The sequence below is a fragment of the Oncorhynchus keta genome, chromosome 36 (assembly GCF_023373465.1).
Source record: "Oncorhynchus keta strain PuntledgeMale-10-30-2019 chromosome 36, Oket_V2, whole genome shotgun sequence".
Taxonomy (NCBI): domain Eukaryota; kingdom Metazoa; phylum Chordata; class Actinopteri; order Salmoniformes; family Salmonidae; genus Oncorhynchus; species Oncorhynchus keta.
Window position 1 is genome coordinate 22492925 of NC_068456.1, and position 27755 is coordinate 22520679.

A 27755-nucleotide genomic window follows, 5' to 3' on the forward strand; every position below is an offset into this window, starting at 1 on the left:
ACTCCTATTGCTACTACTATTCCTGCTGCTACTACTACTACTACTACTGCTACTACTATTGCTGCTGCTACTACTACTACTACAATTATTCCTATTGCAACTACTACTCCTATTGCTACTCCTACTGCTGCTGCTACTACTGCCACCCTGTTTGCTGTTGCTGTCTACTACTGCTCCTATTGCAACTGCTGCTCCTTCTCCTATTGCTGCTGCTACTCCTACTACTCCTATTGCTGCTGCCTCCTATTGCTGCTGCTCTACTACTAGTACTACTATTGCTGCTGGTACTACTACTACTACTACTGCTATTTCACTCCTATTGCTACTCCTATTGACACTTTTACTACTACTCCTGTTTCTACTGCTACTCCTATTGCTTCTGCTACTAATACTACCCCTATTGCTGCTACTACTATTCCTGCTGCTCCTACTACTACTACTGCTACTACTACTACTCCTATTGCTGCTGCTACTCCTATTGCTGCTGCTCCTACTACTAGTACTACTATTGCTGCTGGTACTACTACTACTACTACTGCTATTTCTACTCCTATTGCTACTCCTATTGACACTTTTACTACTACTCCTGTTTCTACTGCTACTCCTATTGCTTCTGCTACTAATACTACCCCTATTGCTGCTACTACTATTCCTGCTGCTCCTACTACTACTACTACTACTGCTACTATTATTGCTGCTGCTGCTACTACTGCTACTAGTATTGCTGCTGCTACTACTACAAGTATTCCTATTGCAACTACTACTCCTATTGCTACTCCTACTGCTGCTGCTACTACTGCCACCCCTATTGCTGCTGCTGCTCCTACTACTGCTCCTTCTCCTATTGCTGCTGCTACTCCTATTACTCCTATTGCAACTGCTGCTCCTTCTCCTATTGCAACTGCTGCTCCTTCTCCTATTGCTGCTGCTACTACTATTCCTGCTGCTCCTACTACTACTACTGCTACTACTACTCCTGCTTCTACTGCTACTCGTATTACTACTACTACTGCAACTACTGCTACTACTACTACTATTGCTGCTACTACTGCTACTACTATTGCTGCTACTACTATTGCTGCTGCTACTACTGCTACTACTACTACTACTATTGCTGCTGCTGCTACTACTACTATTGCTGCTGCTACTACGATTGCTGCTGCTCCTGCTGCTACTACTACTATTACTATTGCTGCTGCTGCTGCTACTATTGCTGCTGCTCTTGCTGCTACTACTACTATTACTATTGCTGCTGCTGCTGCTACTACGCTTGCTGCTGCTCTTGCTGCTACTACTACTATTACTATTGCTGCTGCTGCTGCTACTACGATTGCTGCTGCTCCTACTACTATTACTGCTGCTGCTGCTACTACGATTGCTGCTGCTCTTGCTGCTAATACTACTATTACTATTGCTGCTGCTACTCCTCCTATTGCTACTGCTACTACTCTGACTCTTACTCCTACTATTGCTATTACACCTACTACTCCTATTGCTACTACTACTCCTATTGCTGCTGCTGCTCCTATTAATACTGCTACTGCTATTGCTGCTACTACTACTGCTGCTGCTACTACTACTCCTATTGCTGCCGCTGCTCCTATTGATACTGCTACTGCTATTGCTGCTACTACTGCTGCTGCTGCTACTACTACTCCTATTGCTGCTGCTGCTCCTATTAATACTGCTACTGCTATTGCTGCTACTACTACTACTCCTATTGCTGCCGCTGCTCCTATTGATACTGCTACTGCTACTACCACTCATATTGCTACTACTACTATTCCTATTGCTACTACTACTACTCCTATTGCTACTACTACTACCCCTATTGCTACTACTACTATCCCTATTGCTGCTACTACTACCCCTATTGCTACTACTACTACCCCTACTGCCCACTGCACTGAAGATAGGAAACACTGTCACCACTGACAAATCCACGATAATTGAGAATTTCAATAAGCATTTTTCTACGGCTGGCAATGCTTTCCACCTGGCTACTCCTACCCCGGTCAACAGCACTGCACCCCCAACAGCAACTCGCCCAAGCCTTCCCCATTTCTCCTTCTCCCAAATCCATTCAGCTGATGTTCTGAAAGAGCTGAAAAATCTGAACCCCTACAAATCAGCCGGGCTAGACAATCTGGACCCTTTCTTTCTAAAATTATCTGCCAAAATTGTTGCCACCCCTATTACTAGCCTGTTCAACCTCTCTTTCGTGTCGTCTGAGATTCCCAAAGATTGGAAAGCAGCTGCGGTCATCCCCCTCTTCAAAGGGGGCGACACTCTTGACCCAAACTGCTACAGACCTATATCTATCCTACCATGCCTTTCTAAGGTCTTCGAAAGCCAAGTCAACAAACAGATTACTGACCATTTCGAATCTCACCATACCTTCTCTGCTATGCAATCTGGTTTCAGAGCTGGTGCACCTCAGCCACGCTCAAGGTCCTAAACGATATCTTAACCGCCATCGATAAGAAACATTACTGTGCAGCCGTATTCATTGATCTGGCCAAGGCTTTTGACTCTGTCAACCACCACATCCTCATCGGCAGACTCGACAGCCTTGGTTTCTCAAATGATTGCCTCGCCTGGTTCACCAACTACTTCTCTGATAGAGTTCAGTGTGTCAAATCGGAGGGTCTGCTGTCCGGACCTCTGGCAGTCTCTATGGGGGTGCCACAGGGTTCAATTCTTGGACCGACTCTCTTCTCTGTATACATCAATGAGGTCGCTCTTGCTGCTGGTGAGTCCCGGATCCACCTCTACGCAGACGACACCATTCTGTATACTTCCGGCCCTTCTTTGGACACTGTGTTAACAACCCTCCAGGCAAGCTTCAATGCCATACAACTCTCCTTCCGTGGCCTCCAATTGCTCTTAAATACAAGTAAAACTAAATGCATGCTCTTCAACCGATCGCTACCTGCACCTAACCGCCTGTCCAACATCACTACTCTGGACGGCTCTGACTTAGAATACGTGGACAACTACAAATACTTAGGTGTCTGGTTAGACTGTAAACTCTCCTTCCAGACTCATATCAAACATATCCAATCCAAAGTTAAATCTAGAATTGGCTTCCTATTTCGCAACAAAGCATCCTTCACTCATGCTGCCAAACATACCCTTGTAAAACTGACCATCCTACCAATCCTCGAATTTGGCCATGTCATTTACAAAATAGCCTCAAATACCCTACTCAACAAATTGGATGCAGTCTATCACAGTGCAATCCGTTTTGTCACCAAAGCCCCATATACTACCCACCATTGCGACCTGTACGCTCTCGTTGGCTGGCCCTCGCTTCATACTCATCGCCAAACCCACTGGCTCCATGTCATCTACAAGACCCTGCTAGGTAAAGTTCACCCTTATCTCAGCTCGCTGGTCACCATAGCATCTCCCACCTGTAGCACACGCTCCAGCAGGTATATCTCTCTAGTCACCCCCAAAACCAATTCTTTCTTTGGCCGCCTCTCCTTCCAGTTCTCTGCTGCCAATGACTGGAACAAACTACAAAAATCTCTGAAACTGGAAACACTTATCTCCCTCACTAGCTTTAAGCACCAACTGTCAGAGCATCTTACAGATTACTGAACCTGTACATAGCCCACCTATAATTTAGCCCAAACAACTACCTCTTTCCCAACTGTATTTAATTTATTTATTTATTTTGCTCCTTTGCACCCCATTATTTTTATTTCTACTTTGCACATTCTTCCATTGCAGTGTTTTAAAACTACGTAGAATTGCACACATGACAGTGTTTTACTAAATGCATATATTATTATTATTATTTACTTTGCCACCATGGCCTTTTTTGCCTTTACCTCCCTTCTCACCTAATTTGCTCACATTGTATATAGACTTGTTTATACTGTATTATTGACTGTATGTTTGTTTTACTCCATGTGTAACTCTGTGTCGTTGTATCTGTCGAACTGCTTTGCTTTATCTTGGCCAGGTCGCAATTGTAAATGAGAACTTGTTCTCAACTTGCCTACCTGGTTAAATAAAGATGAAATAAATAAAATAAATAAATATTGCTACTACTACTAACCCTATTGCTACTACTACTACCCCTATTGCTACTACTACTAACCATATTGCTACTACTACTACCCCTATTGCTGCTGCTGCTACTATTGCTTCTCTTATTGATACTGCTACTTCTACTACTACTCCTACTGCTATTACTCCTACTATTTTTACTCTGGCTCCTACTACTCCTATTGCTATTACTCCTACTACTCCTTTTGCTACAACTACTCCTACTACTCCTATTGCTACTGCAACTGCTACTACCACTCCTATTGCTACTACTACTACTGCTACTACTACCCCTATTGCTACTACTACTACCCCTATTGCTACTACTACTACCCCTATTGCTGCTGCTGCTGCTGCTACTATTGCTACTCTTATTGATACTGCTACTTCTACTCCTACACCTACTGATATTACTCCTACTACTCCGATTGCTATTACTCCAACTACTCATATTACTCATACTAATCATTTTGCTACTACTCCTATTGCTACAACTACTCCTATTGCTACTAGTTCTATTGCTACTGCTACTCCTACTGCTATTACTCTTACTACTTCTACCATACTTATATTACTCCTACTGCTATTACTCCTACTACTCCTATTGCTACTCCTCCTACTCCTATTGCTACTCCTCCTACTCCTGCTGCTACTACTCCTGTTGCTACTCCTCCTACTGCTACGCCTATCGCTACTACTACTATTGCTAATATCTCTACTACTACCAATAATAATACTGCTACAACATCCAGGCTGTTGAATCCACAAACCAACCTCTACCCACAAACATGACTGCAATATGCTAATGACTATGTTAATTAAGTTATTAAATACCTCGTTAAGTGTGTCAATATTAGCACTCATCTTAGGGTTTTACACGTACTGTTTACACAACTGTGGGCCTTCTCCATACAGCGTCTTGAGATTACCTGTCCTCAGCACTCTTTGACATCACACACACACGCACAAACACGCTCAACAATCCCACAAAATATTTTTGGAGTCACTTCAAAGACAAGTGCTTTAAGGTGACGACAGAGGGCAAAGACAGAGAGGAAACAGATGAAGCACTTGAACATGAGTGAAGGGGAAGATAAAGAGTCATTGCTGTTTGAGCTATTGAAGTAGTGGGTACTGTGAGGTCATGTTAGCTGTGTATGTCCTGTGTACAGTTGACTTCACAGCTGGGCCAGAGTCGGTGTCCAGTGAATCCCTGCATGTCCAAATCCTTATACAGGATAAGCAGAATGAATGGGTGGGTGAGGGAGAGAGAAGGAGGGAGCGGTAGAGAGCAGGATAGAGGGGTTGGTGAAGGAGCGAGAGGGAGTTCGGGATGCGCTCTGATCACACAGCCTCTCTCATTAGCCACACTAATTGTCTCTTCCTGGCGGGATACTCGCTGAGTACCAGGAGGGGGGACTCAATTCCAAGGCACTCGTTTCCGCGGCAGCTGTCACCATTTAGCTGGAGAGGGGTAGAGCAGGAGCTCTTGAGCCATCACACGGCTGGAACACTCAAAGAGAGAGAGCAAGTGAGAGACGGGGGGGGCTTCACAATTGTAGAAGTGGAAAGGGATGGAGAGAAGGGTATGAAGACTGTCTTATGGACAATGGTGTGATCAAGCATTGGGTATGGCAGTGTTAACCTACAACATCACCTGAAGTGTGGAGCGGATCAAACCTGCCAACTAGCTAGCTCTGTTTGCTAAGGGGCTGATGATGTAGGTTGACCTCTGTGGCTGAAGTAGTGAACCAGTGCTAACATCGACCTTTAGCTTCTCACCATCACAGCCAATCCTGGCCTTTCAGCAGGAACAGAGGCGCTGCATCAGCTATGGCTACCCTGCAGTGAGTTAACATGACAGAGCCCACACTAAGAGGATGATGGAGACCGTGATTGCCTCACAAAGACACCGATGTTACGCGTCGCTCTGACACCAGGGAACAAAATGTTGTTTCACACATGCTTGAATGAGCTGGGCTAATCTGGTAAAGGCTCAGCATTCATGTTAAATTAGTCGGAGCGTTCCCCTATCTGAGGCATTGCCTCTGGCTGTGGGAGGCTTTAAGTTAATTTAACAGTCAAATCTTTACTATTCTAGTTTGGTCTACTAGTGATACTCCTTAAGAGATCATGTGTGAATGTGCAGAAGTGTGTGTGCGCACGCACCCGTGCACATTACGAATGTAGAATCTTCATTTGATCACTCTTTTGTTGATGAGAATGTTCCTGCACATCAGGAAATGTAAACTTGTAGTGTATTCAAGGTTTAAAACAACTTCTAAAGTTTGCCATTTCCACTTTAAAAATATATATATATATGTATCAACCCCCGAAAATTATAACAAAACATTTAAATCACATTTCCTGTTGCTGACATATTATTTCCTGCTGTAGGGAACTGGCTAAAATGAAGATCCTACTTCTGTAGTGTGTGCATGCCTGCTTATGTGTGTGTGAGTGTGTGTCAGCACGTGCATGTTTGTTTGTCATTTTAGTGCGTCACTGCATACGTCACAATGCCACATGTGTTTATGAGTGTGTTCATGCGTATGGGCTGTACCTTAATTGAATGATTGTCTTGACTGCAGGGATCATAGCAGCTCATGTTAAAACAGTTTGACAGGAAGTCAGATTGATATTAACAAGTGGACAATCAGTTACTAGCAGAGCAGGATGAAGATCTCACTGTTAATCCTTCTAAGTGTCACACTTCAGAACAGCAATCCAATAACCCACATCTACCTGATTATTTAATAATTCATCTCGGACATCAGGCACTGCACAGCTGTGAAATTACATGTAATGCTTTTAGCAATCTGTGTATACCATCCAGGAGAGGAAATATCTACTGCAAAGACTTGAGAATCAGATTTTTTAAATATCACAAATAAAGTAAGTTCAAGTGCATGTTCCACTTCCACCAGAGAGATGTATTTCCAGGTACGGCCATTCAGTTGAACAGAGAACATCATAAGAGGCTGCAATTTGGGATCCTGTGGGGTACAGGCAGGGATAATTGGCAGGTGTATTGTGGTGGAAACCTACTGGGTTCCGGAACACAAGCACAAAGAGTTCATTTAGCAGAGTGTTCTCCTTTTGTGCTAATCCATCTCTTTTCAGTCTCCTCAGGTCACCAGTGGTCCTCATGCTGTGGCGTACCAACCGAGCCAGCCCACCAACCATCATGGCTTAGAGAGGTTTTACACCTCCTAGTCACAAAGAGAAGATGAGGGAAGCTATGCAATGGGGATGGATCAGGGGTTGAGAACACATGGTTATGCATATGTCTACACTTTCTCTGGATATTGTATTGGACAGCCTCTGTGTGAGGATCTCTGTGTGAGCGTCTCTGTGTGAGGGTCTCTGTGTGTGTACATGCATAAGGTAGAAAGGGGCCTTGATTGCGTGATGGTCTGTGTAATTACATACAAAGATAATTATGTGTTGTTGTATCTGTGAGTTTCCATCTACAATAGAGGCAGGAAGCCTGCAGTCTTCCATAACGGCCTCATCAGTGTCTCTACAGAGTGTCAACAACACAAAGGCCCTTGAACTCAGAATTCAGACTGACCCAGGCTCATACCCGCTCCCATTCCATCTGGTCACACACACGCATGCAAGAATGCACGCAGGCACGCAATCACAGTAAATAAAGGTTTTTAAAAGCAGCACTCTTGCAGTCTCAACAAAGCAGTGACAGTCTCCAATGAGTGGGAGGGCCACTTTACATTTCACACCAACGAGCCACAGAAAAAGAGAACGAGAGAGAGAACGTTGGGGGAGAAAGAGAGGGGGAAGAGAGAGAAGAGCAAGAGATATGGGAAAGAAAGAGAAGGGAAGAGAGAGACACGAGAGAGATAGAGAGATGGAGAGAGAATAGAGCGAGAGCGAGATGAGAGAGAGATAAGAGAGAGGAAAAAGAGAGATGAGGGAGAGAGATAGATGAGAGAGGGATGGATGGAGAGGTAGAGCTGTCATATGCTCATATGAGAGGTTATCAAAAGGCCAGTGAGTCTGATCAAATCTCCCTTTGCCTTGTTTCACAACTGGCACAGTGCCTCTCAAACAGTCCTTTACAGCCTTCATATAGATCCACAATGCACAGCTCAAACAGTGGCTGAGGGACAAATGCCTGCCAGAAATGGTTCTGGTTCAGAGGTAGAGGGTTTAATAAGTGGCTACTTTCAAGCTGTGCACCTGCCCATGCTCATATGTGCTGGTGTTGGAATCTGCCTCAGTTAGGGGGCAATGATAGCACTATTATCTCAGGGAATGATGGCACTATTATCTCAGGGAATGATAGCACTATTATCTGAGGGAATCATGGCACTATTATCTCAGGGAATGATAGCACTATTATCTCAGGGAATGATAGCACTGTTATCTCAGGGAATGATAGCACTGTTATCTCAGGGAATGATAGCACTGTTATCTCAGGGAATGATAGCACTGTTATCTCAGGGAATGATAGCACTATTATCTCAGGGAATGATAGCAGTATTATCTCAGGGAATGATAGCACTATTATCTCAGGGAATGATAGCGCTATTATCTCAGGGAATGAGAGCGCTATTATCTCAGGGAATGATAGCACTATTATCTCAGGGAATGCGAGCGCTATTATCTCAGGGAATGATAGCACTATTATCTCAGGGAATGATAGCACTATTATCTCAGAGAATGATAGCACTATTATCTCAGGGAATGAGAGCACTATTATCTCAGGGAATGATAGCACTATTATCTCAGGGAATGAGAGCGCTATTATCTCAGGGAATGATTGCACTATTATCTCAGGGAATGATAGCACTATTATCTCAGAGAATGATAGCACAGGACTGAAGGATATACGGAATGTACATAATACACTTTTCACATTTTTACAGACGATTACAGATGTCATCAAAAACATGTCATTACAAATCCATTGAAATATGGCTCAAAACACATGGCTCAAAACTGTGTTGCGACATCTCGCAACAACTTATTTTGGTTATTGTATAGTCTCCATTATTTGAAATTGATTTTCATGACACCAATCCGCTTGGTAAACAAACACATATCATTTTAACAGTAGCTGCCACAATTTCCATCCCCAAACACAGTTATTTGCAACTAGCTAATCAGGAAGAACTGTAGCTGCAGTCAGGGGATTGCTAGGATCTAAATCATGGTAAACTGGATGTTTGCAATAAAACCAGGCTGTGTTCATTGTATTTTCAATCGAGCTGATTGAAGAAGGAGGTGGACTGTGGGGACATCGTTGTTGACTAAGACACAGAGTCTTCCTTCAATATCCGTGTGTGTGTGTGTGTGTGAGTGAATTCACACACATGCACAAACACATGCATGCACTCGCACACATAAACAGAAACACATACACACAGACTAAATTCACACACACTAAAATGCTGCCAACAGACACTATTGGCACTTCCAGCTTTAGCATCAGTACGAAAGCTACAAACTTCATCAAGTTCAGCCGGACCCAGAACATGATTATCATAACTATCACGAGACAGCATGTAGACGCCAAGCTGAATGAGAGGCAGGCTGTTCTAACTAATGAGAAATGAGGACAGAGGGCCATCTACAGATGCTTTAGTCTAGTGTGGGAGAGCTTAGATCTGCACTTCAAATGGAATCTCGGTTAACCCAGAACTAAATTCTTTCCTAATTGATCAGATGCTAAGGTCTGGGTCCATGCATGTTTAGAGAGCTCTTATAGGACCAGGACACAAATAATAATCAATCATTTTGCTCTTTATTTCGCCACCTTACATATAAAACCTTATTTGTTCAACAATTGTGAATAACTCACCACAGGTTAATGAGAAGGGTGTGCTTGAAACGATTCACATAACTCTGCAATGTTGGGTTGTATTGGAGAGTCTCAGTCTTAAACCTTTTTCGAGACATTGTGCCAGTATTTAGTTTCATGCTAGTGAGGGCCGAGAGTCCATTCTCACATAGGTACGTGGTTGCAAAGGGCATCAGTGTCTTAACATCACGATTTTCCAAAGCAGTATACTCTGAGTGCAGCCATATACAGAAATCTGGCTGTGGCTTCTGATTAAATTCAGTTTTCACAGAACCGTTTGTTGCAATTTCGATGAAGCTGTCTTGTTCAGATATCGGTAAGTGGACTGGAGGCAGGGCATGAAACTGATTATGAATCCAGTTGTTTGTGTCGTCCGTATAAATGTATTGTTTGAAAATGTGGAGATGTTTTTTTTTTATAAATGTGAATCACATTTTTATTTGGCGAACCCCCCGACGGTATTACGCATACCCCAGTTTGGGAATACCTGCTCTAGAAGAAGGAAATAAACATGTAAATTCAGTTACTTCACTGTATTTAGAGACACATTTGTAAAACAAAAAACATAACGGCATTTGTGACAACTTTGAAAGAAACCAACGTCAACCATGCGAAGGCATTTCAGACACCAGCCAATCATCACCATCAATCACCATGACAACAAGGATCAGATTGCTACCTCTGAATGTGTAAAAGGATATTATTACAGAAAGTGAGCCTTGAGCACTTTGGTAGAAGAAAATAAATGAAACCGGCACAAACACACAAATAAAACTGGTGTGGGCCAGGTTATGGTTCCAGGGAGACGTCTGTGCCATGTCCCTTAGAGCACTAGGCACCGAGTCTCGGGCTCCTTTGAAGATTGACTTTGGCGTGCTGGCGGCGGGCGTTTCAGATCCTGGCGAAGCTAGGGACCTTCAGGCTAATCTACCGTCAGATGATAAAAGCGGTCACCTGTGCAGAGCTGATAGTGTGAGTCATTAACGCACAGTGGGCCTGTAAACATTACGACTGTGTTTGGGGATACACTGATTTACTGTCCCCGTCTCCTTATAAGGCAGTTACTCCAACTTCTGTGTCCTCATTGGCCTATACCCCAATACACTGACTGTTTTAATAACTATCACTCATGCAGCTTGTAACAAAATCAAATTAACATAAAGTCGGCTCTGTTTATTGAAATTGTATGTATAATCTGATAATTCTAAAGCAAAAACATGATTTATGGGTAAATAAAACTGTGATCCTGATCAGCATATGGTAGACTGGCTAACATGGTGGTATGATACAGTTTCCTGTATGAAAGGCTAAACCTTGGGTTTAACTAAATGGGCTCTGATAAATCCATCCCTAAATGTCCTACCAGATCGTCTTTCGTCATGATTTTTTAAAATACCACATTGAAGGAGGTTGGTCAGACTTTGACATCATCCTCGCGCCGTACGAGTGCTGTGGTAATCTGTGGTGGCATGCAGAATAGCTGTCAGCCTGTCTGACTGAGTGCTGCTGAGGTTTGGGGGCTGGGCGTTGGTTTGTTTACACTGAAGCTTTCCGGCGGAGCCAACGCGTGGCCACATTAAACCCTTCTCCATTATTAATGGCTGCCAAATATGGGGCAAGGGTGATTTAGTGCTCACTGGCTCAGACAACATAATCTGTCCAACAGGAGATTGTGATCTGTGTTGCACAGTGTGAGGGGTCTATAGCTGGTACCAACTACCAAGTACTGTAGGCCTTCAGAGTCACTGACAGCTATTGAAATAACTTTCTCATGACATTTATTCTCCCTCAACACATTAGGTGACTGTTCCACTACTGCCGGAAAATATAATAACTTTATCAATTAGATTATCAAACATCTAAATGACTACATTTGTTTACTGGGAGCAACTTCATCTATTGGAAATGTATATAATTGCTTTCAAATCTGGCTAGTTTGAGAATAGCAGGGAAAGTCAAAGAAAAACAAATAACCCTAAAACATTGAATTGAATAACATTTCTGGTCATTATGGAATGTTTTTGCAGCTCATACAGCTGACTATCTTTAAACCGTATTGTTTCTTTGCAGTCATTGATCCATTATGTGAACTGCTTTATGCAAAGAAATACGACCGTCTAATTTAAGATAAGGAACGTAATGGGAAATTGGTGCAATTATCATACAGATGCCAAAAGGTCAGAAGTGGACAGCCTTAACAAGTTTCTCACCTAATATTACACACAACCACACACACACAGTTTAATTAATGCCCACAAAAGTCATGTTGCTCTTTTGAGGACGACAGCGGTTAAACTAAATTACAGGAATAAATCTGCATTTAATCAGAGAATTGGGCAACATCTGTCTGTGGTTTGGATTAGCAGTTGGGAGATTGGACTGGAGACGAGAGGGGGATGGAAGGTATTCTCAGAGGGAAGCTGGTGAGAGACATATGCACCACTTCCATACTCTCCAATCTGACTAAGCCCAATACATATTTTAGCTGTCTGAACATTTTAGGGGTAAATATGAGCCAATGCAAATGTAAAGAACACATTTTCTGTACAGCTGCTTAAGAGAAGGGCAAATAAAGAGTGGGTATCAGACAACCAAATATGAATAGAACATAGGAGAGCGACGCATACATTTGACAATTAAATGAGAAGACCATTATCTATTCCTTTGTTTGTTTATTTATCAATTTATCAAGAGGCGCAAACTTAATGAGGTTAGTTGTCAAAATACAGCTTTTTCACAGTCTACAGAGGGGCAACCCTATTAGGGGAATCAAAGACGCCTGTACAAGCCGTATTGGGCATCTTCATTAGAATTTCAAAGTAGTTTTGATTGTTTGATCTCATATCCAAAAAGTATTGTTGGAAACGTAATTAGCATAAGCCTAGCTGTAAATGTATTTTCCACTCTGCTGCTTGTGATCCATAATTAACTCTGAAGAGATCCCATTTTCACCTTCTCTACAATAATCCCCCCAGAGTTTACCCTTAGTAGATGTGCTAACAAATGATATGCGCCTCTGTGAATACAATATAATTGTCAGTACAATGGAATTAAGTCCAATAATGAGACATTGGCCTACATTATTACTGTATAGTTGGGACTTGATCTATGCCCCCATTCATCTCTGTAATCCATTAGAAGATCACATATATAGATAAAATTGCATCCTTTATTGTTGAAAAGGACAGAAACCTAGAGCACATGTGGTTTACATGTAAGTTAGCAAACCAGTCCCCTAATCATCACAGAGGACGATTCCCCCATGGGTCTGTACAGTATAATTTAGAATATCATTTTTGGGGGGTTTCACATATATAACCCTGGACCCCTCGCTTACAACCCATGAGAAAATATACTCATATACAAAAATGTACTAACAATCTTAAAGAGAAATGAGAACATTGAAAAAGAATAATGGCTGTTTTTAATTAGGCCCATTTGGTCCTAATGACCCCAAGCATTCGAGGCACCTAGCATCAGAAATATATATTATATCTAATATCTGTAATAATATATATAATATTGTATCTAATATTTATTATTTGTCATAAAATACATTGTATTATATCTAATATGTATTATCTGTAATATTATACATTGTATTATATCTAATATTTATTATCTGTAATAATATACATTGTATTATATCTAATATTTATTATCTGTAATAATATACATTGTATTATATCTAATATTTATTATCTGTAATAATATACATTGTATTATATCTAATATTTATTATCTGTAATAATATACATTGTATTATATCTAATATTTATTAGCATCCAACTCCATTCATTTGCATTGTGAAATTTCCCCTTGATGGTGCAGGGTAAGTGATGGAGGAAATGCTTCAGAAGACTCCTACATATCTAATCAAAGTTACGAGCTGCCAGCACTGACACCAGACAATGGTATTTCACTTTCTAACTGTGACCACAGGCACACAGGTGCTAGAATGGTTATCACACTACCTTTACATAACATCTTTTTGACAGAAATGTTTTTCTTCATTTCACTACACGCCTCTCTGTTCCCACCCTGGTCATAAAACTGGGCTCCAACCCCCTGTAATATATGGGATGTAGTAAAATAACTAATACAGCTGGCTGTGTGTGATATCAGTGCCACTGGACTCTAACCCATGGGTGACCTGCCATGTTAATGCTGAGTGTTGGCCTCCACAGAGTGGGGAGTGAGACACAGTGAATGCAGCATTGGAGCTCTTCTGTGATATGGAACTCTTCCTCATTAATAATGTAGACGTGTCCACAAGCAAGTGTGCTCTCACTGGGGAACAGGGCTAAACAAATACACGGATAGCCGGGTAAGAGGAGACTTTACAGTACACTGCAGATATCACCACCATTCATACTGGCATAAAGCCCTGTGTTATGGATTCAGATCTGCTGCATAAGTACAAACAGGAGTGCAATACATGTACAGGGGCTGTATTTTATACTCCCAGTGGCCATCCAACCCCCCCCCCCACACACACACACACTTCTACAACAGTAGATACAACAGAAAACACAACTTCCTATAGTAGGTCTAATCCAAACGTGGCAGAGAACTTTGAAGGACTTGACTAAATCAATGTGGTCCCACTATAGTGGCAAGAAAAAGTATGTGAACCCTTTGGAAATACCTGGATTTCTGCATAAATTGGTCATCAAATTTGATCTGACCTTCATCTAGGTCAACACGATACACAATGATGAAAATAATCATGGCCTCTAAACCTTCAAGCTGCATACTGGACCCTATTCCAACTAAACTACTGAAAGAGCTGCTTCCTGTGCTTGGCCCTCCTATGTTGAACATAATAAACGGCTCTCTATCCACTGGATGTGTACCAAACTCACTAAAAGTGGCAGTAATAAAGCCTCTCTTGAAAAAGCCAAACCTTGACCCAGAAAATATAAAAAACTATCGGCCTATATCGAATCTTCCATTCCTCTCAAACATTTTAGAGAAGGCTGTTGCGCAGCAACTCACTGCCTTCCTGAAGACAAACAATGTATACGAAATGCTTCAGTCTGGTTTTAGACCCCATCATAGCACTGAGACGGCACTTGTGAAGGTGGTAAATTACATTTTAATGGCATCGGACCGAGGCTCTGCATCTGTCCTCGTGCTCCTAGACCTTAGTGCTGCTTTTGATACCATCGATCACCACATTCTTTTGGAGAGATTGGAAACCCAAATTGGTCTACACAGACATGTTCTGGCCTGGTTTAGATCTTATCTGTCGGAAAGATATCAGTTTGTCTCTGTGAATGGTTTGTCCTCTGACAAATCAACTGTAAATTTTGGTGTTCCTCAAGGTTCCGTTTTAGGACCACTATTGTTTTCACTATACATTTTACCTCTTGGGGATGTTATTCGAAAACATAATGTTAACTTTCACTGCTATGCGGATGACACACAGCTGTACATTTCAATGAAACATGGCGAAGCCCCAAAATTGCCCTCGCTAGAAGCATGTGTTTCAGACATAAGGAAGTGGATGGCTGCAAACTTTCTACTAATAAACTCGGACAAAACAGAGATGCTTGTTCTAGGTCCCAAGAAACAAAGAGATCTTCTGTTGAATCTGACAATTAATCTTAATGGTTGTACAGTCGTCTCAAATACAACTGTGAAGGACCTCGGCGTTACTCTGGACCCTGATCTCTCTTTTGAAGAACATATCAAGACCATTTCGAGGACAGCTTTTTTCCATCTACGTAATATTGCAAAAATCAGAAACTTTCTGTCCAAAAATGATGCAGAAAAATTAATCCATGCTTTTGTCACTTCTAGGTTAGACTACTGCAATGCTCTACTTTCCGGCTACCCGGATAAAGCACTAAATAAACTTCAGTTAGTGCTAAATACGGCTGCTAGAATCCTGACTAGAACCAAAAAATTTGATCATATTACTCCAGTGCTAGCCTCTCTACACTGGCTTCCTGTCAAAGCAAGGGCTGATTTCAAGGTTTTACTGCTAACCTACAAAGCATTACATGGGCTTGCTCCTACCTATCTCTCTGATTTGGTCCTGCCATACATACCTACACGTACGCTACGGTCACAAGACGCAGGCCTCCTAATTGTCCCTAGAATTTCTAAGCAAACAGCTGGAGGCAGGGCTATCTCCTATAGAGCTCCATTTTTATGGAACGGTCTGCCTACCCATGTCAGAGACGCAAACTCTGTCTCAACCTTTAAGTCTTTACTGAAGACTCATCTCTTCAGTGGGTCATATGATTGAGTGTAGTCTGGCCCAGGAGTGGGAAGGTGAACGGAAGGCTCTGGAGCAACGAACCGCCCTTGCTGTCTCTGCCTGGCCGGTTCCCCTCTTTCCACTGGGATTCTCTGCCTCTAACCCTATTACAGGGGCTGAGTCACTGGCTTACTGGGGCTCTCTCATGCCGTCCCTGCACGGGGTGCGTCACCTGAGTGGGTTGATTCACTGTTGTGGTCATCCTGTCTGGGTTGGCGCCCCCCCCCCCTTGGGTTGTGCCGTGGCGGAGATCTTTGTGGGCTATATTCAGCCTTGTCTCAGGATGGTAAGTTGGTGGTTGAAGATATCCCTCTAGTGGTGTGGGGGCTGTGCTTTGGCAAAGTGGGTGGGGTTATATCCTTCCTGTTTGGCCCTGTCCGGGGGTGTCCTCGGATGGGGCCACAGTGTCTCCTAACCCCTCCTGTCTCAGCCTCCAGTATTTATGCTGCAGTAGTTTGTGTCGGGGGGCTAGGGTCAGTTTGTTATATCTGGAGTACTTCCCCTGTCCTATTCGGTGTCCTGTGTGAATCTAAGTGTGCGTTCTCTAATTCTCTCCTTCTTTCTCTCTCTCGGAGGACCTGAGCCCTAGGACCATGCCCCAGGACTACCTGACATGATGACTCCTTGCTGTCCCCAGTCCACCTGGCCATGCTGCTGCTCCAGTTTCAACTGACCTGAGCCCTAGGACCATGCCCCAGGACTACCTGACATGATGACTCCTTGCTGTCCCCAGTCCACCTGGCCATGCTGCTGCTCCAGTTTCAACTGTTCTGCCTTACTATTATTCGACCATGCTGGTCATTTATGAACATTTGAACATCTTGGCCATGTTCTGTTATAATCTCCACCCGGCACAGCCAGAAGAGGACTGGCCACCCCACATATGCTCTCTCTAATTCTCTCTTTCTTTCTCTCTCTCGGAGGACCTGAGCCCTAGGACCGTGCCCCAGGACTACCTGACATGATGACTCCTTGCTGTCCCCAGTCCACCTGACTGTGCTGCTGCTCCAGTTTCAACTGTTCTGCCTTATTATTATTCGACCATGCTGGTCATTTATGAACATTTGAACATCTTGGCCATGTTCTGTTATAATCTCCACCCGGCACAGCCAGAAGAGGACTGGCCACCCCACATAGCCTGGTTCCTCTCTAGGTTTCTTCCTAGGTGTTGGCCTTTCTAGGGAGTTTTTCCTAGCCACCGTGCTTCTACACCTGCATTGCTTGCTGTTTGGGGTTTTAGTCTGGGTTTCTGTACAGCACTTTGAGATATCAGCTGATGTACGAAGGGCTATATAAATACATTTTGATTTGATTTGATTTGATAGACAAACACAGCCCGCTAAAACTAATAACACAGAAACAATTGTACGTGTTCATGTCTTTATTGAACACACCATGTAAACATTCACAGTGCATCGTGGGAAAAGTATGTGAAAACTTGGATTTAATAACTGGTTGACCCTCATTTGGCAGCAATAACCTCAACCAAACGTTTTCTGTAGTTGCGGATCAGACCTGCACAACGGTCAGGAGGAATGTTGTACCATTCCTCTTTACAAAACTGTTTCAGTTCAGCAATATTCTTGGGATGTCTAGTGTGAACCGCTCGAGGTCATACCACAGCATCTCAATTGGGTTGAGGTCAGGACTCTGACTGGGCCACTCAGAAGGTGTATTTTCTTGTGTTTCATCCATTCTGTTGTTGATTTACTTCTGTGTTTTGGGTCGTTGTCCTGTTGCATCACCCAACTTGAGCTTCAATTGGCGGACAGATGGCCTTACATTCTCCTGCAAAATGTCTTGATAAACTTGAGAATTCATTTTTCCATCGATGATAGCAAGCTGTCCAGGCCCTGAGGCAGCAAAGCAGCCCCAAACTATGATGCTCTCTCCACCATACTTTACAGTTGGGATGAGGTTTTGATGTTGGTGTCCTTCCAAACAACTGTAGTTTCATTGGTCCAAAGAATATGTTGCCTGAAGCGCTGTGGAACATCCAGGTGCACTTTTGCAAACTTCAGAAGTGCAGCAATATTTTTTGGGGACAGCAGTGGCTTCTTCTGTGATGTCCTCCCATGAACACCATTCTTGTTTAGTGTTTTACATATTGTAGACACATCAACAGAGATGTTAGCAAGTTCCAGAGATTTCTGTAAGTCTTTAGCTGACACTCTTGAATGCTTCTTAACCTCATTGAGCATTCTACACGGTGCAGGACGGCCCCTCATAGGGAGAGTAGCAACAGGGCTGAACTTTCTCCATTTATAGACAATTTGTCTTACCGTGGACTGATGAACATCAAGGCTTTTAGAGATACTTTTGTAATCCTTTCCAGCTTTATGCAAGTCAACTATTCTTAATCTTAGATCTTCAGAGATCCCTTTTCAGGCAATGCTTCTTGTGAATAGCAAACTCAAATTTTGTGAGTGTTTAAAAAAATGTATTAGGGAAAGGCAGCTCTAACCAACATCTCTAATCTCATCTCATTGGACTCCAGGTTAGCTGACTCCTGACTCCAATTTGACTTTTCCAAAAGCTTTAGCCTAGGGGTTCACATACCTTTTCCAACCTACACTGTGAATGTTTAAATGATATATTCAGTATAGACAAGAAAAATACAATAATTTGTGTGTTATTAGTTTAAGCACACTATGTCTATTGTTGTGACTTAGATGAAGATCAGATCAAATTTTATGACCAATTTATGCATAAATCCAGGAAATTAGAAATATTTTAAATTACAATATTCTCCTCTGTGATATTAAAACCATTACATATCTGAACACTTGGAGCACCATCTCCAAAGCACATATTTGATGAAGAGAAAAGTGCCAACTGTGGCAGCCTTGGCAGAGGAGGAACAGAGAAGTATACCTATCAGAGTCCCCTGTGAAATCTCAATGGATACCACAGAAACTGAGCACGTCACCATCTCAATTAAATCCACGCTGCTGTTCGCATTGATTTTAAAAGCCTAATGATGACTCGTTTAAGTTGCACATTTGTATGCGTGTGTTTATGGTACTGTTTCGCAGCCTGTGAAAAAAAGCCCAAAGTAAAAGAAGAGAAAGCATGAACACGTTGTGGCATCTGTTCTTTAAGTGATATATCACTCTATTCCACTTCATTTAGCATCACTCCATCAGAGTTAATTGGTTCATGAGGAGCAGTAATTAAGGGGGAATGGCCTTGTTTATTGCTGCGCTCCGTTCATTAAGGAGTGAGCCGTGTTTGCAGAACGGGTGACATTAACACACCCTTCAGAACAGCCAAGGGTCAAGTAGCTGACTTGGCACTTGTTCCCACTACATAGCTCAGCCACAAAATACACAAAGTACTACCATTACAAAAACATTCTGTAGTCGACCCTCAGTCAGTTTCATTGAGGAGCTGGCCTGTTCACGTGTCCATGAAAAGGTGACGAGAGAATTTGGTCAATATTTCTAAAGCTGCCAAATATGCATATACTGTACCTGAAAGTCTTACCAATTATCACTATTCAAGATACATTGACACACACCGAGAGAGACACAGAGAGAGAGAGAGACACACCCAGAGTCTGAGTTGGTGAGAAGAGAGCACCCTCTCATTTGCGTCAGTTTGAAGCTGGTGTTGTATGGTGTGCTCCACTTTTGGCCGGCATTCCAGGCAGACTACATTTCAGTTGCCTGCCAGATCTCCCAACACTCAACTACACCATAAGATTTAGTAATCTGATACCTGTCTGCTCAGTTGATGTGGCACTTAAATACTGGTAGATGTGCACAGTGCAACTGAAAAGTCATCTGCCTGGAACACCACCATGGTTTCCAACAATTACGACAGCTGAGGAGATTGACATATGACCTACCTCTCTCCTCCTGGACGCCCAGCACGTCTGTTTGACCTTCCACACCACCGCCGCCACCAGCAAAAGGGACAGGAAACAGCTGCAGGAGGACAATGGGACAACCAATCAATCAATCAAACAATTAGCTAATCATCCATTATGTTATCCATTCATTCTACTATTTTACAATCAACCCTAGCATTTTAATATTTCCTAATTCATAGAATTGGCATGATGTCACAAGAAGGGTCAGGAGCCATCTTCATGGTCTACCATGTGGGGTCACCACCTGTATTTAGCGGTCACATGACCAATCAAACGCTTTCTAATAACGTTCAGTAATAACCATTTATAAGGCATTTATAAATAGTTTGATCACCATTTATTAATTTGTATTCCTACGTGTAAATGTTAGGAAGCGCTATATATAGACAGTTATTCACACAACTTAAAAATGATTTCTAAATGATTTACAATTTTTTTAATAAAAAGGTGTCCTTTTAAATCATTTACAATTCACTTTTTGCAGTACCTGATCTAAAGTGAGCCCTATTCATACTTTATAAATCATTTATAAATGGTTTAAATGGCCAGTGTAATCATCTCCTGGAATTACTTTGTCAATGGTTTAAATGGCCAGTGTAATCATCTCCTGGAATTACTCTGTCAATGGTTTAAATGGCCAGTGTAATCATCTCCCGGAATGACTTTGTCAATGGTTTAAATGGCCAGTGTAATCATCTCCCAGAATTACTTTGTCAATGGTTTAAATGGCCAGTGTAATCATCTCCCGGAATTACTTTGTCAATGGTTTAAATGGCCAGTGTAATCATCTCCCGGAATTACTTTGTCAATGGTTTAAATGGCCAGTGTAATCATCTCCCAGAATTACTTTGTCAATGGTTTAAATGGCCAGTGTAATCATCTCCCGGAATTACTTTGTCAATGGTTTAAATGGCCAGTGTAATCATCTCCCGGAATTACTTTGTCAATGGTTTAAATGGCCAGTGTAATCATCTCCCGGAATTACTTTGTCAATGGTTTAAATGGCCAGTGTAATCATCTCCCGGAATTACTTTGTCAATGGTTTAAATGGCCAGTGTAATCATCTCCCGGAATTACTTTGTCAATGGTTTAAATGGCCAGTGTAACCATCTCCCGGAATTACTTTGTCAATGGTTTAAATGGCCAGTGTAATCATCTCCCGGAATTACTTTGTCAATGGTTTAAATGGCCAGTGTAATCATCTCCCGGAATTACTTTGTCAATGGTTTAAATGGCCAGTGTAATCATCTCCCAGAATTACTTTGTCAATGGTTTAAATGGCCAGTGTAATCATCTCCCAGAATTACTTTGTCAATGGTTTAAATGGCCAGTGTAATCATCTCCCAGAATTACTTTGTCAATGGTTTAAATGGCCAGTGTAATCATCTCCCAGAATTACTTTGTCAATGTGTCAATGTACTTTGCAGATTATTTGGTTGCCTTTGCAACTTCTTTGACTGTTTTCATTTCTCCATGTGCCTGCATAGAGCGCTGCCTGTCTGTTTACCTTAGAGAAGATTACAAAAATGTCCGTCACAAGGCTAGCAGCACCGAACACTATAAAATAGACTTTAAGATTGAGTGGCTGGCTGCTGAAGTAAACCAAGTGAAATATGGGGAAATGGCATCAGTTGGACACCATCAATAACCCCAGGGAGCTAGCGCATTCCATAGAGTGGGTCAGGGAGAGTAGGAATGGCCATGCACTTCTGACAGAAAGCACTGTCACACAGAGTGACCCTAATGCCAATGACATCTGGAGGTTAGATCACACAAAGCCCGTCTTTCAACCACAGCTTTTACAAGTCCTTTAGGCCAACGCATCAAACCGCCAAGGCAGGAAGTCAATTAGAGACACTTGTGAGTTACAGTCCAAGACAATCACTATCTTTATAACGCCTTCCGTGTACAGCTAGAAAGAACCGCAGAAGCAATGACCACATCGTAAAGGGCTAAAGAGTTTTAATTATCATGACATTTCCAAGCCAAGCCTGCTGAAAGGCTGTGGATATGCTCTCTTGTCACATGTTCTGGAAAACCACTAGTACATCAACTATCAGAGAAATTAGCCTAGTTAGTAATGTGTACCAAATACAGTCATTTTCTTAATTGTTTTATTTATTAACTTTTATTTAAGCAGGGAGTCTGATTAAGACCAAGGTCTCTTCATCAGATGAGCCCTGCATGAACACGTCAATACACAACAATTACACTATACATATCTACACATCAATTACACAGTTATGAAAACTTAGGACACTAAAGAGGCCTTTCTACTGACTGAAAAACACCGAAAGAAAGATGCCCAGGGTCCCTGCTTATCTGCGTGAGCGTGCCTTAGGCATGCTGCAAAAAGGCATGAGGACTGCAGATGTGGCCAGGGCAATAAATTGCAATGTCTGTACTGTGAGACGCCCAAGACACCACTACAGGGAGACAGGACATACAGCTGACCGTCCTCCTAGTGGCAAACCATGTGTAACAACACCTGCACAGATTTTGTACATCCGAAAATCACACCTGCGGGACAGGTACAGGATGGCAACAACAACTGCCCAAGTTACACCAGGAACGCACAATCCCGCCATCAATGCCCAGACTGTCCGCAATAGAGTGAGAGAGGCTTGACTGAGAGCTTGTAGGCCTGTTGTAAGGCAGGTCCTCACCAGACATCACAGGCAACAACAATGTCGTCTCTGGGCACAAACCCACCGTCGCGGGACCAGACAGGACTGGCAAAAAGTGCTCTTCACTGACAAGTCGCGGTTTTGTCTCACCAGGGGTGATGGTTGGATTTGCGTTATCGTCAAAGGAATGAGCATTTTATACAGAGGCCTGTACTCTGGAGCGGGATTGATTTGGAGGTGGAGGGTCCGTCATGGTCTGGGGCGGTGTGTCACAGCATCATCGGACTGAGCTTGTCGTCATTGCAGGCAATCTCAATGCTGTGTGTTTACAGGGAAGACATCCTCCTCCCTCATGTGGTACCCTTCCTGCAGGCTCATCCTGACGTGACCCTCCAGCATGACAATGCCACCAGCCATACTGCTCGTTCTGTACGTGATTTCCTGCAAGACAGGAATGTCAGTGTTCTGCCCTGGCCAGCAAAGAGCCTGGATCTCAATCCCATTGAGCACATCTGGGACCTGTTGGATCAGAGGGTGAGGGCTAGGGCCATTCCCCCCAGAAATGTCCAGGAACTTGCAGGTGCATTTGTGGAAGAGTGGGGTAACATCTCACAGTATGAACTGGCAAATCTGGTGCAGTCCACGACGAGGAGATGCACTGCAGTACTTAAAGCAGCTGGCGGCTACTCCAGATACGGACTGTTACTTTTGACCCCGCCATTGTTCAGGGACACATTATTCAATTTCTGTTCGTCACGTCTGTGGAACTTGTTCAGTTTATGTCTCAGTTGTTGAACCTTGTTATGTTCATACAAATATTTACACGCTGAAAATAAATGCAGTTGACAGTGAGAGGACGTTCTACATACACTAAGTTGACTGTGCCTTTAAAAGGCTTGGAAAATTCCAGAAAACGATGTCATGGCTTTGGAAGCTTCTGATAGGCTAATTGACATCATTGTGTCAATTGGAGTTGTACCTCTGGATGTATTTCAAGGCCTATCTTCAAACTCAGTGCCTCTGTTTGACATCATGGAAAAATCAAACGAAATCAGCCAAGACCTCAGAAAAGAAATAGTGGACCTCCACAAGTCTGGTTCATCTTTGGGAGCAATTTCCAAAAAGCCTGAAGGTATCACGTTCATCTGTACAAACAATAGTACGCAAGTATAAACACCATGGGACCACGCAGCCATCATACCGCTTAGGAAGGAGATGCGTTCTGTCTCCTAGAAATGAACATACTTTGGTGCAAAAAGTGCAAATCAATCCCAGAACAACAGCAAAGGACCTTGTGAAGATGCTGGAGGAAACAGGTACAAAAGTATCTATAGCCACAGTAAAACGAGTCCTATATCGACATAACCTGAAAGGCCACTCAGCAAGGAAGAAGCAACTGCTCCAAACACGCCATAAAAAGCCAGACTACGGTTTGCAACTGCACATGGGGACAAAGATCGTACTTTTTAGAGAAATGTCCTCTGGTCTGATGAAACAAAAATAGTATATATATATATATATATATATATATATACACACACACACACATCAATTACACTATACATACATATATACACACATATATATACAGTGGGGCAAAAAAGTATTCATTTAAGAGGAGCCTCTTAAAGAAGAAGTTACAGGTCTGTGAGAGCCAGAAATCTTGCTTGTTTGTAGGTGACCAAATACTAATTTTCCACCATAATTTGCAAATAAATTCATAAAAAATCCTACAATGTGATTTCCTGGATTTTTTCCCCTCATTTTGTCTGTCATAGTTGAAGTGTACCTATGATGAAAATTACAGGCCTCTCTCATCTTTTTAGGTGGGAGAACTTGCACAATTGGTGGCTGACTAAATACTTTTTTACCCCACTGTATATATAAATATATATACACATATACACACACACATCATGAACACACACAGCTCATGAAAAGCAAAACACAATCATAAACAAACACATTCTTCAGTAAAAAGGAAAACTGTATGGTACATACTTCTAGTTTTCACCATATCCATTTGTGTGCAGGCAATATTGTGTAAACTTAGATATGGCATAAACATTTCTGTGGCAGGTGTGATTAAATATGACCATACGTCAAGCATAGTCTATGACCGATTTCATCACAAATGTCTTAAAACTGTGGGAAAATAAATCAATGATAAAGTCTCACAACCCTATGATGGCTGTAGCTCCATATTGCTGGCAGGAGTGTAACTAGGATGGTTGGGAACAGACTCTTCCTCTCCTCCAACACCACTCATTGGCTTATATTTCAAAACACAATCAGCCCAACATTCCACATCAAATCTATTAATTCAGCCAGCAGTTAATCCCAAACGGGGCGACTTACTGCAGTTATAGGGAGAGAAGAGGGCTAACTGTTGGTATTCTATAGGTATTATGGGGAGGAGAGCGTGAAAGCTGATTCCACTCCCTGTCGTTGAGCATACTTTTCTTGGGGTATCTTATACATTAATGGCTTTAGCTAAGTCATCTGCAACCAATGAGATTCAAACCAATGAGTTTGAATGGATATACACGGAGTGTACAAAACATTAGGAACACCTTCGTAATATTGAGTGGCACCCCCCTTTGCCCTCAGAACAGCCTCAATTCTTCGGGGCATGGACTCTACAAGGTGTCGAAAGCGTTCCACAGGGATACTGGCCCATATTAACTCCAATGCCTCCCCACAGTTGTGTCAAGTTGGCTGGATGTCCTTCGGGTGGTGGACGATTCTTGATACTGAAACTGTTGAATGTGAAAAACCCAGCAGCGTTGCAGTTCTTGACACACTCAAACTGGTGCACCTGGCACCTACTACCAAAATACTTATTTAAGCTGTCTCCTTCCCTTCATCTACTCTGATTGAAGTGGATTTAACAAGTGACATAAGTAAGGGATCATACAGTGGTTCCTCCTTTAAAAGTTGCAGCGTACTGCGGCGCAGCTTGCATGGTGCCGCAGAATTCTATGGCACGTTATTTAAGTGTGAACCCCTGGTACCATTAATGCTAATTAGTGCTGGTTTCACCACCAGAGGGCAACTTTGAGAAGCATTTGATAGCCTTCAATAATAGCTGTACTAGAGAATTAGGGCACGCGGAAGACCGGTCGGTGTTCAATTCCCTGACGGGGTCCGCCCCCTCCCCCATGAGCTAGGTCAGTCTTCAGGTCGCGGCTCTGCAGCCCATCCCGTGCCCCCTTCCCTCGTGCCTTGAACCTCGCGCGCTTTCAGTGGATACAGTTGGAGAACTGCAAGGTAGTTGTCCTGCTAATAACAGAGTTAATAATATATCTGTGAGAATATCTAACAGGCTTTTATATAATTCTAAATGAATAATAATAATAATTGCTCTGTTTAAAAAATAACAATAATTTAGAGATTATTTTGTTTGCAAAGAACGTAAACATAGTTACAAATTTGTAAATAAAGCCTGTTTGTTATTTAGAATGATTTATTTCTGTTTTTAGAGGGAGAAAAACCAAAAACCTATAGCCATCTCATGGGTCTCCAAGCTGAGGCCGCCCTGGGTATTGAACCAGCATCTGTAGCAATACAGCTTGCACTGCTATGCAGTGTCTTAGACCGTCGGGCCACTCAGGTGCTGTACAACGTGATCGTTTGGGAGTGGCCTACAGTTCTAAGAGCAAAATAATCCTAACAAAATAAAATAATAAAAACTTGAGTGTAAACAACAGTTCTAGTAAGTATTTGTTTTATTTTTTTATTTCACCTTTATTTAACCAGGTAGGCTAGTTGAGAACACGTTCTCATTTGCAACTGCCACCTGGCCAAGATAAAGCATAGCAATTCGACACATACAACAGAGTTAGACATGGAATGAACAAAACATAGTCAATAATACAGTAGAACAACAAAAAAGTCTATATACAGTGAGTGCAAATGAGGTAAGATGAGGGAGTTAAGGCAATAAATAGGCCATGGTGGCGAAGTAATTACAATATAGCAATTAAACACTGGAATTGTAGATGTGCAGAAGATGAATGTGCAAGTAGAGATACTGGGGTGCAAAGGAGCAAGATAAATAAATAAATACATACATACATACTGTATGGGGATGAGGTAGGTAGATAAATGGGCTGTTTAAAGATGGGCTATGTACAGGTACAGTGAGTGATCTGTGAGCTGCTCTGACAGCTGGTGCTTAAAGCTAGTGAGGGAGATATGAGTCTCCAGCTACAGAGATTTTAGCAGTTTTTTCCAGTCATTGGCAGCAGAGAACTGGAAGGAAAGACGACCAAAGGAAGAATTGGCTTTGGGGGTGACCAGTGAGATATACCTGCTGGAGCGCGTGGTACGAGTGGGTGCTGCTATGGTGACAAGTGAGCTGAGATAAGGCAGGGCTTTACCTAGCAGAGACTTGTAGATAACCTGTAGCCAGTGGGTTTGGCGACGAGTATGAAGCGAGGGCCAACCAACGAGAGCCTACAGGTCGCAATGGTGGGTAGTGTATGGGGCTTTGGTGACAAAACTGATTGCACTGTGATAGACTGTATCCCGTTTGTTGATTAGAGTGTTGGAGACTATTTTACAGATGACATCACCGAAGTCGAGGATCGGTAGGATGGTCAGTTTTACGAGGGTATGTTTGGCAGCATGAGTGAAGGATGCTTTGATGAAATATAGGAAGTATAATTTTGGATTGGAGATGCTTAATGTGAGTCTGGAAGGAGACTTTACAGTCTAACCAAACCCCTAGGTATTTGTAGTTGTCCACGTATTCTAAGTCAGAGCTGTCCAGAGTAGTGTTGCTGGACGAGCGAGCAGGTGCGGGCAGTGATCAGTTGAATAGCATGCATTTAGTTTAACTTGCGTTTAAGAGCAGTTGGAGGCCACGGAAGGAGGGTTGTATGGCATTGAAGCTCGTCTGGAGGTTAGTTAACACAGTGTCCAAAGAGGGGCCAGAAGTATACAGAATGGTGTCGTCTGCATAGAGGTGTACCAGAGAATCACAAGCAACAAGAGCAACATCATTGATGTATACAGAGAAGAGAGTCGGCCCGAGGATTGAACCCTGTGGCACCCCCATAGAGACTGCCAGAGGTCCCGTCAACAGGCCCTCCAATTTGA

General features: G+C 42.6%; 1 protein-coding gene across 4 annotated transcripts in view; it reads right to left on the minus strand.

Moving 5' to 3' along the window:
* The window catches only part of LOC118369810 (attractin-like protein 1), a 371022-nt gene that overhangs the window by 107527 nt on the left and 235740 nt on the right, over nucleotides 1–27755 (minus strand). For all 4 annotated transcript variants that reach the window (XM_052498667.1, XM_052498665.1, XM_052498666.1 and 1 more), the window contains one exon: nucleotides 20002–20080. In XM_052498667.1, coding sequence (XP_052354627.1) covers nucleotides 20002–20080 — 79 coding nt within the window. The remainder of the gene's footprint in view (nucleotides 1–20001; nucleotides 20081–27755) is intronic.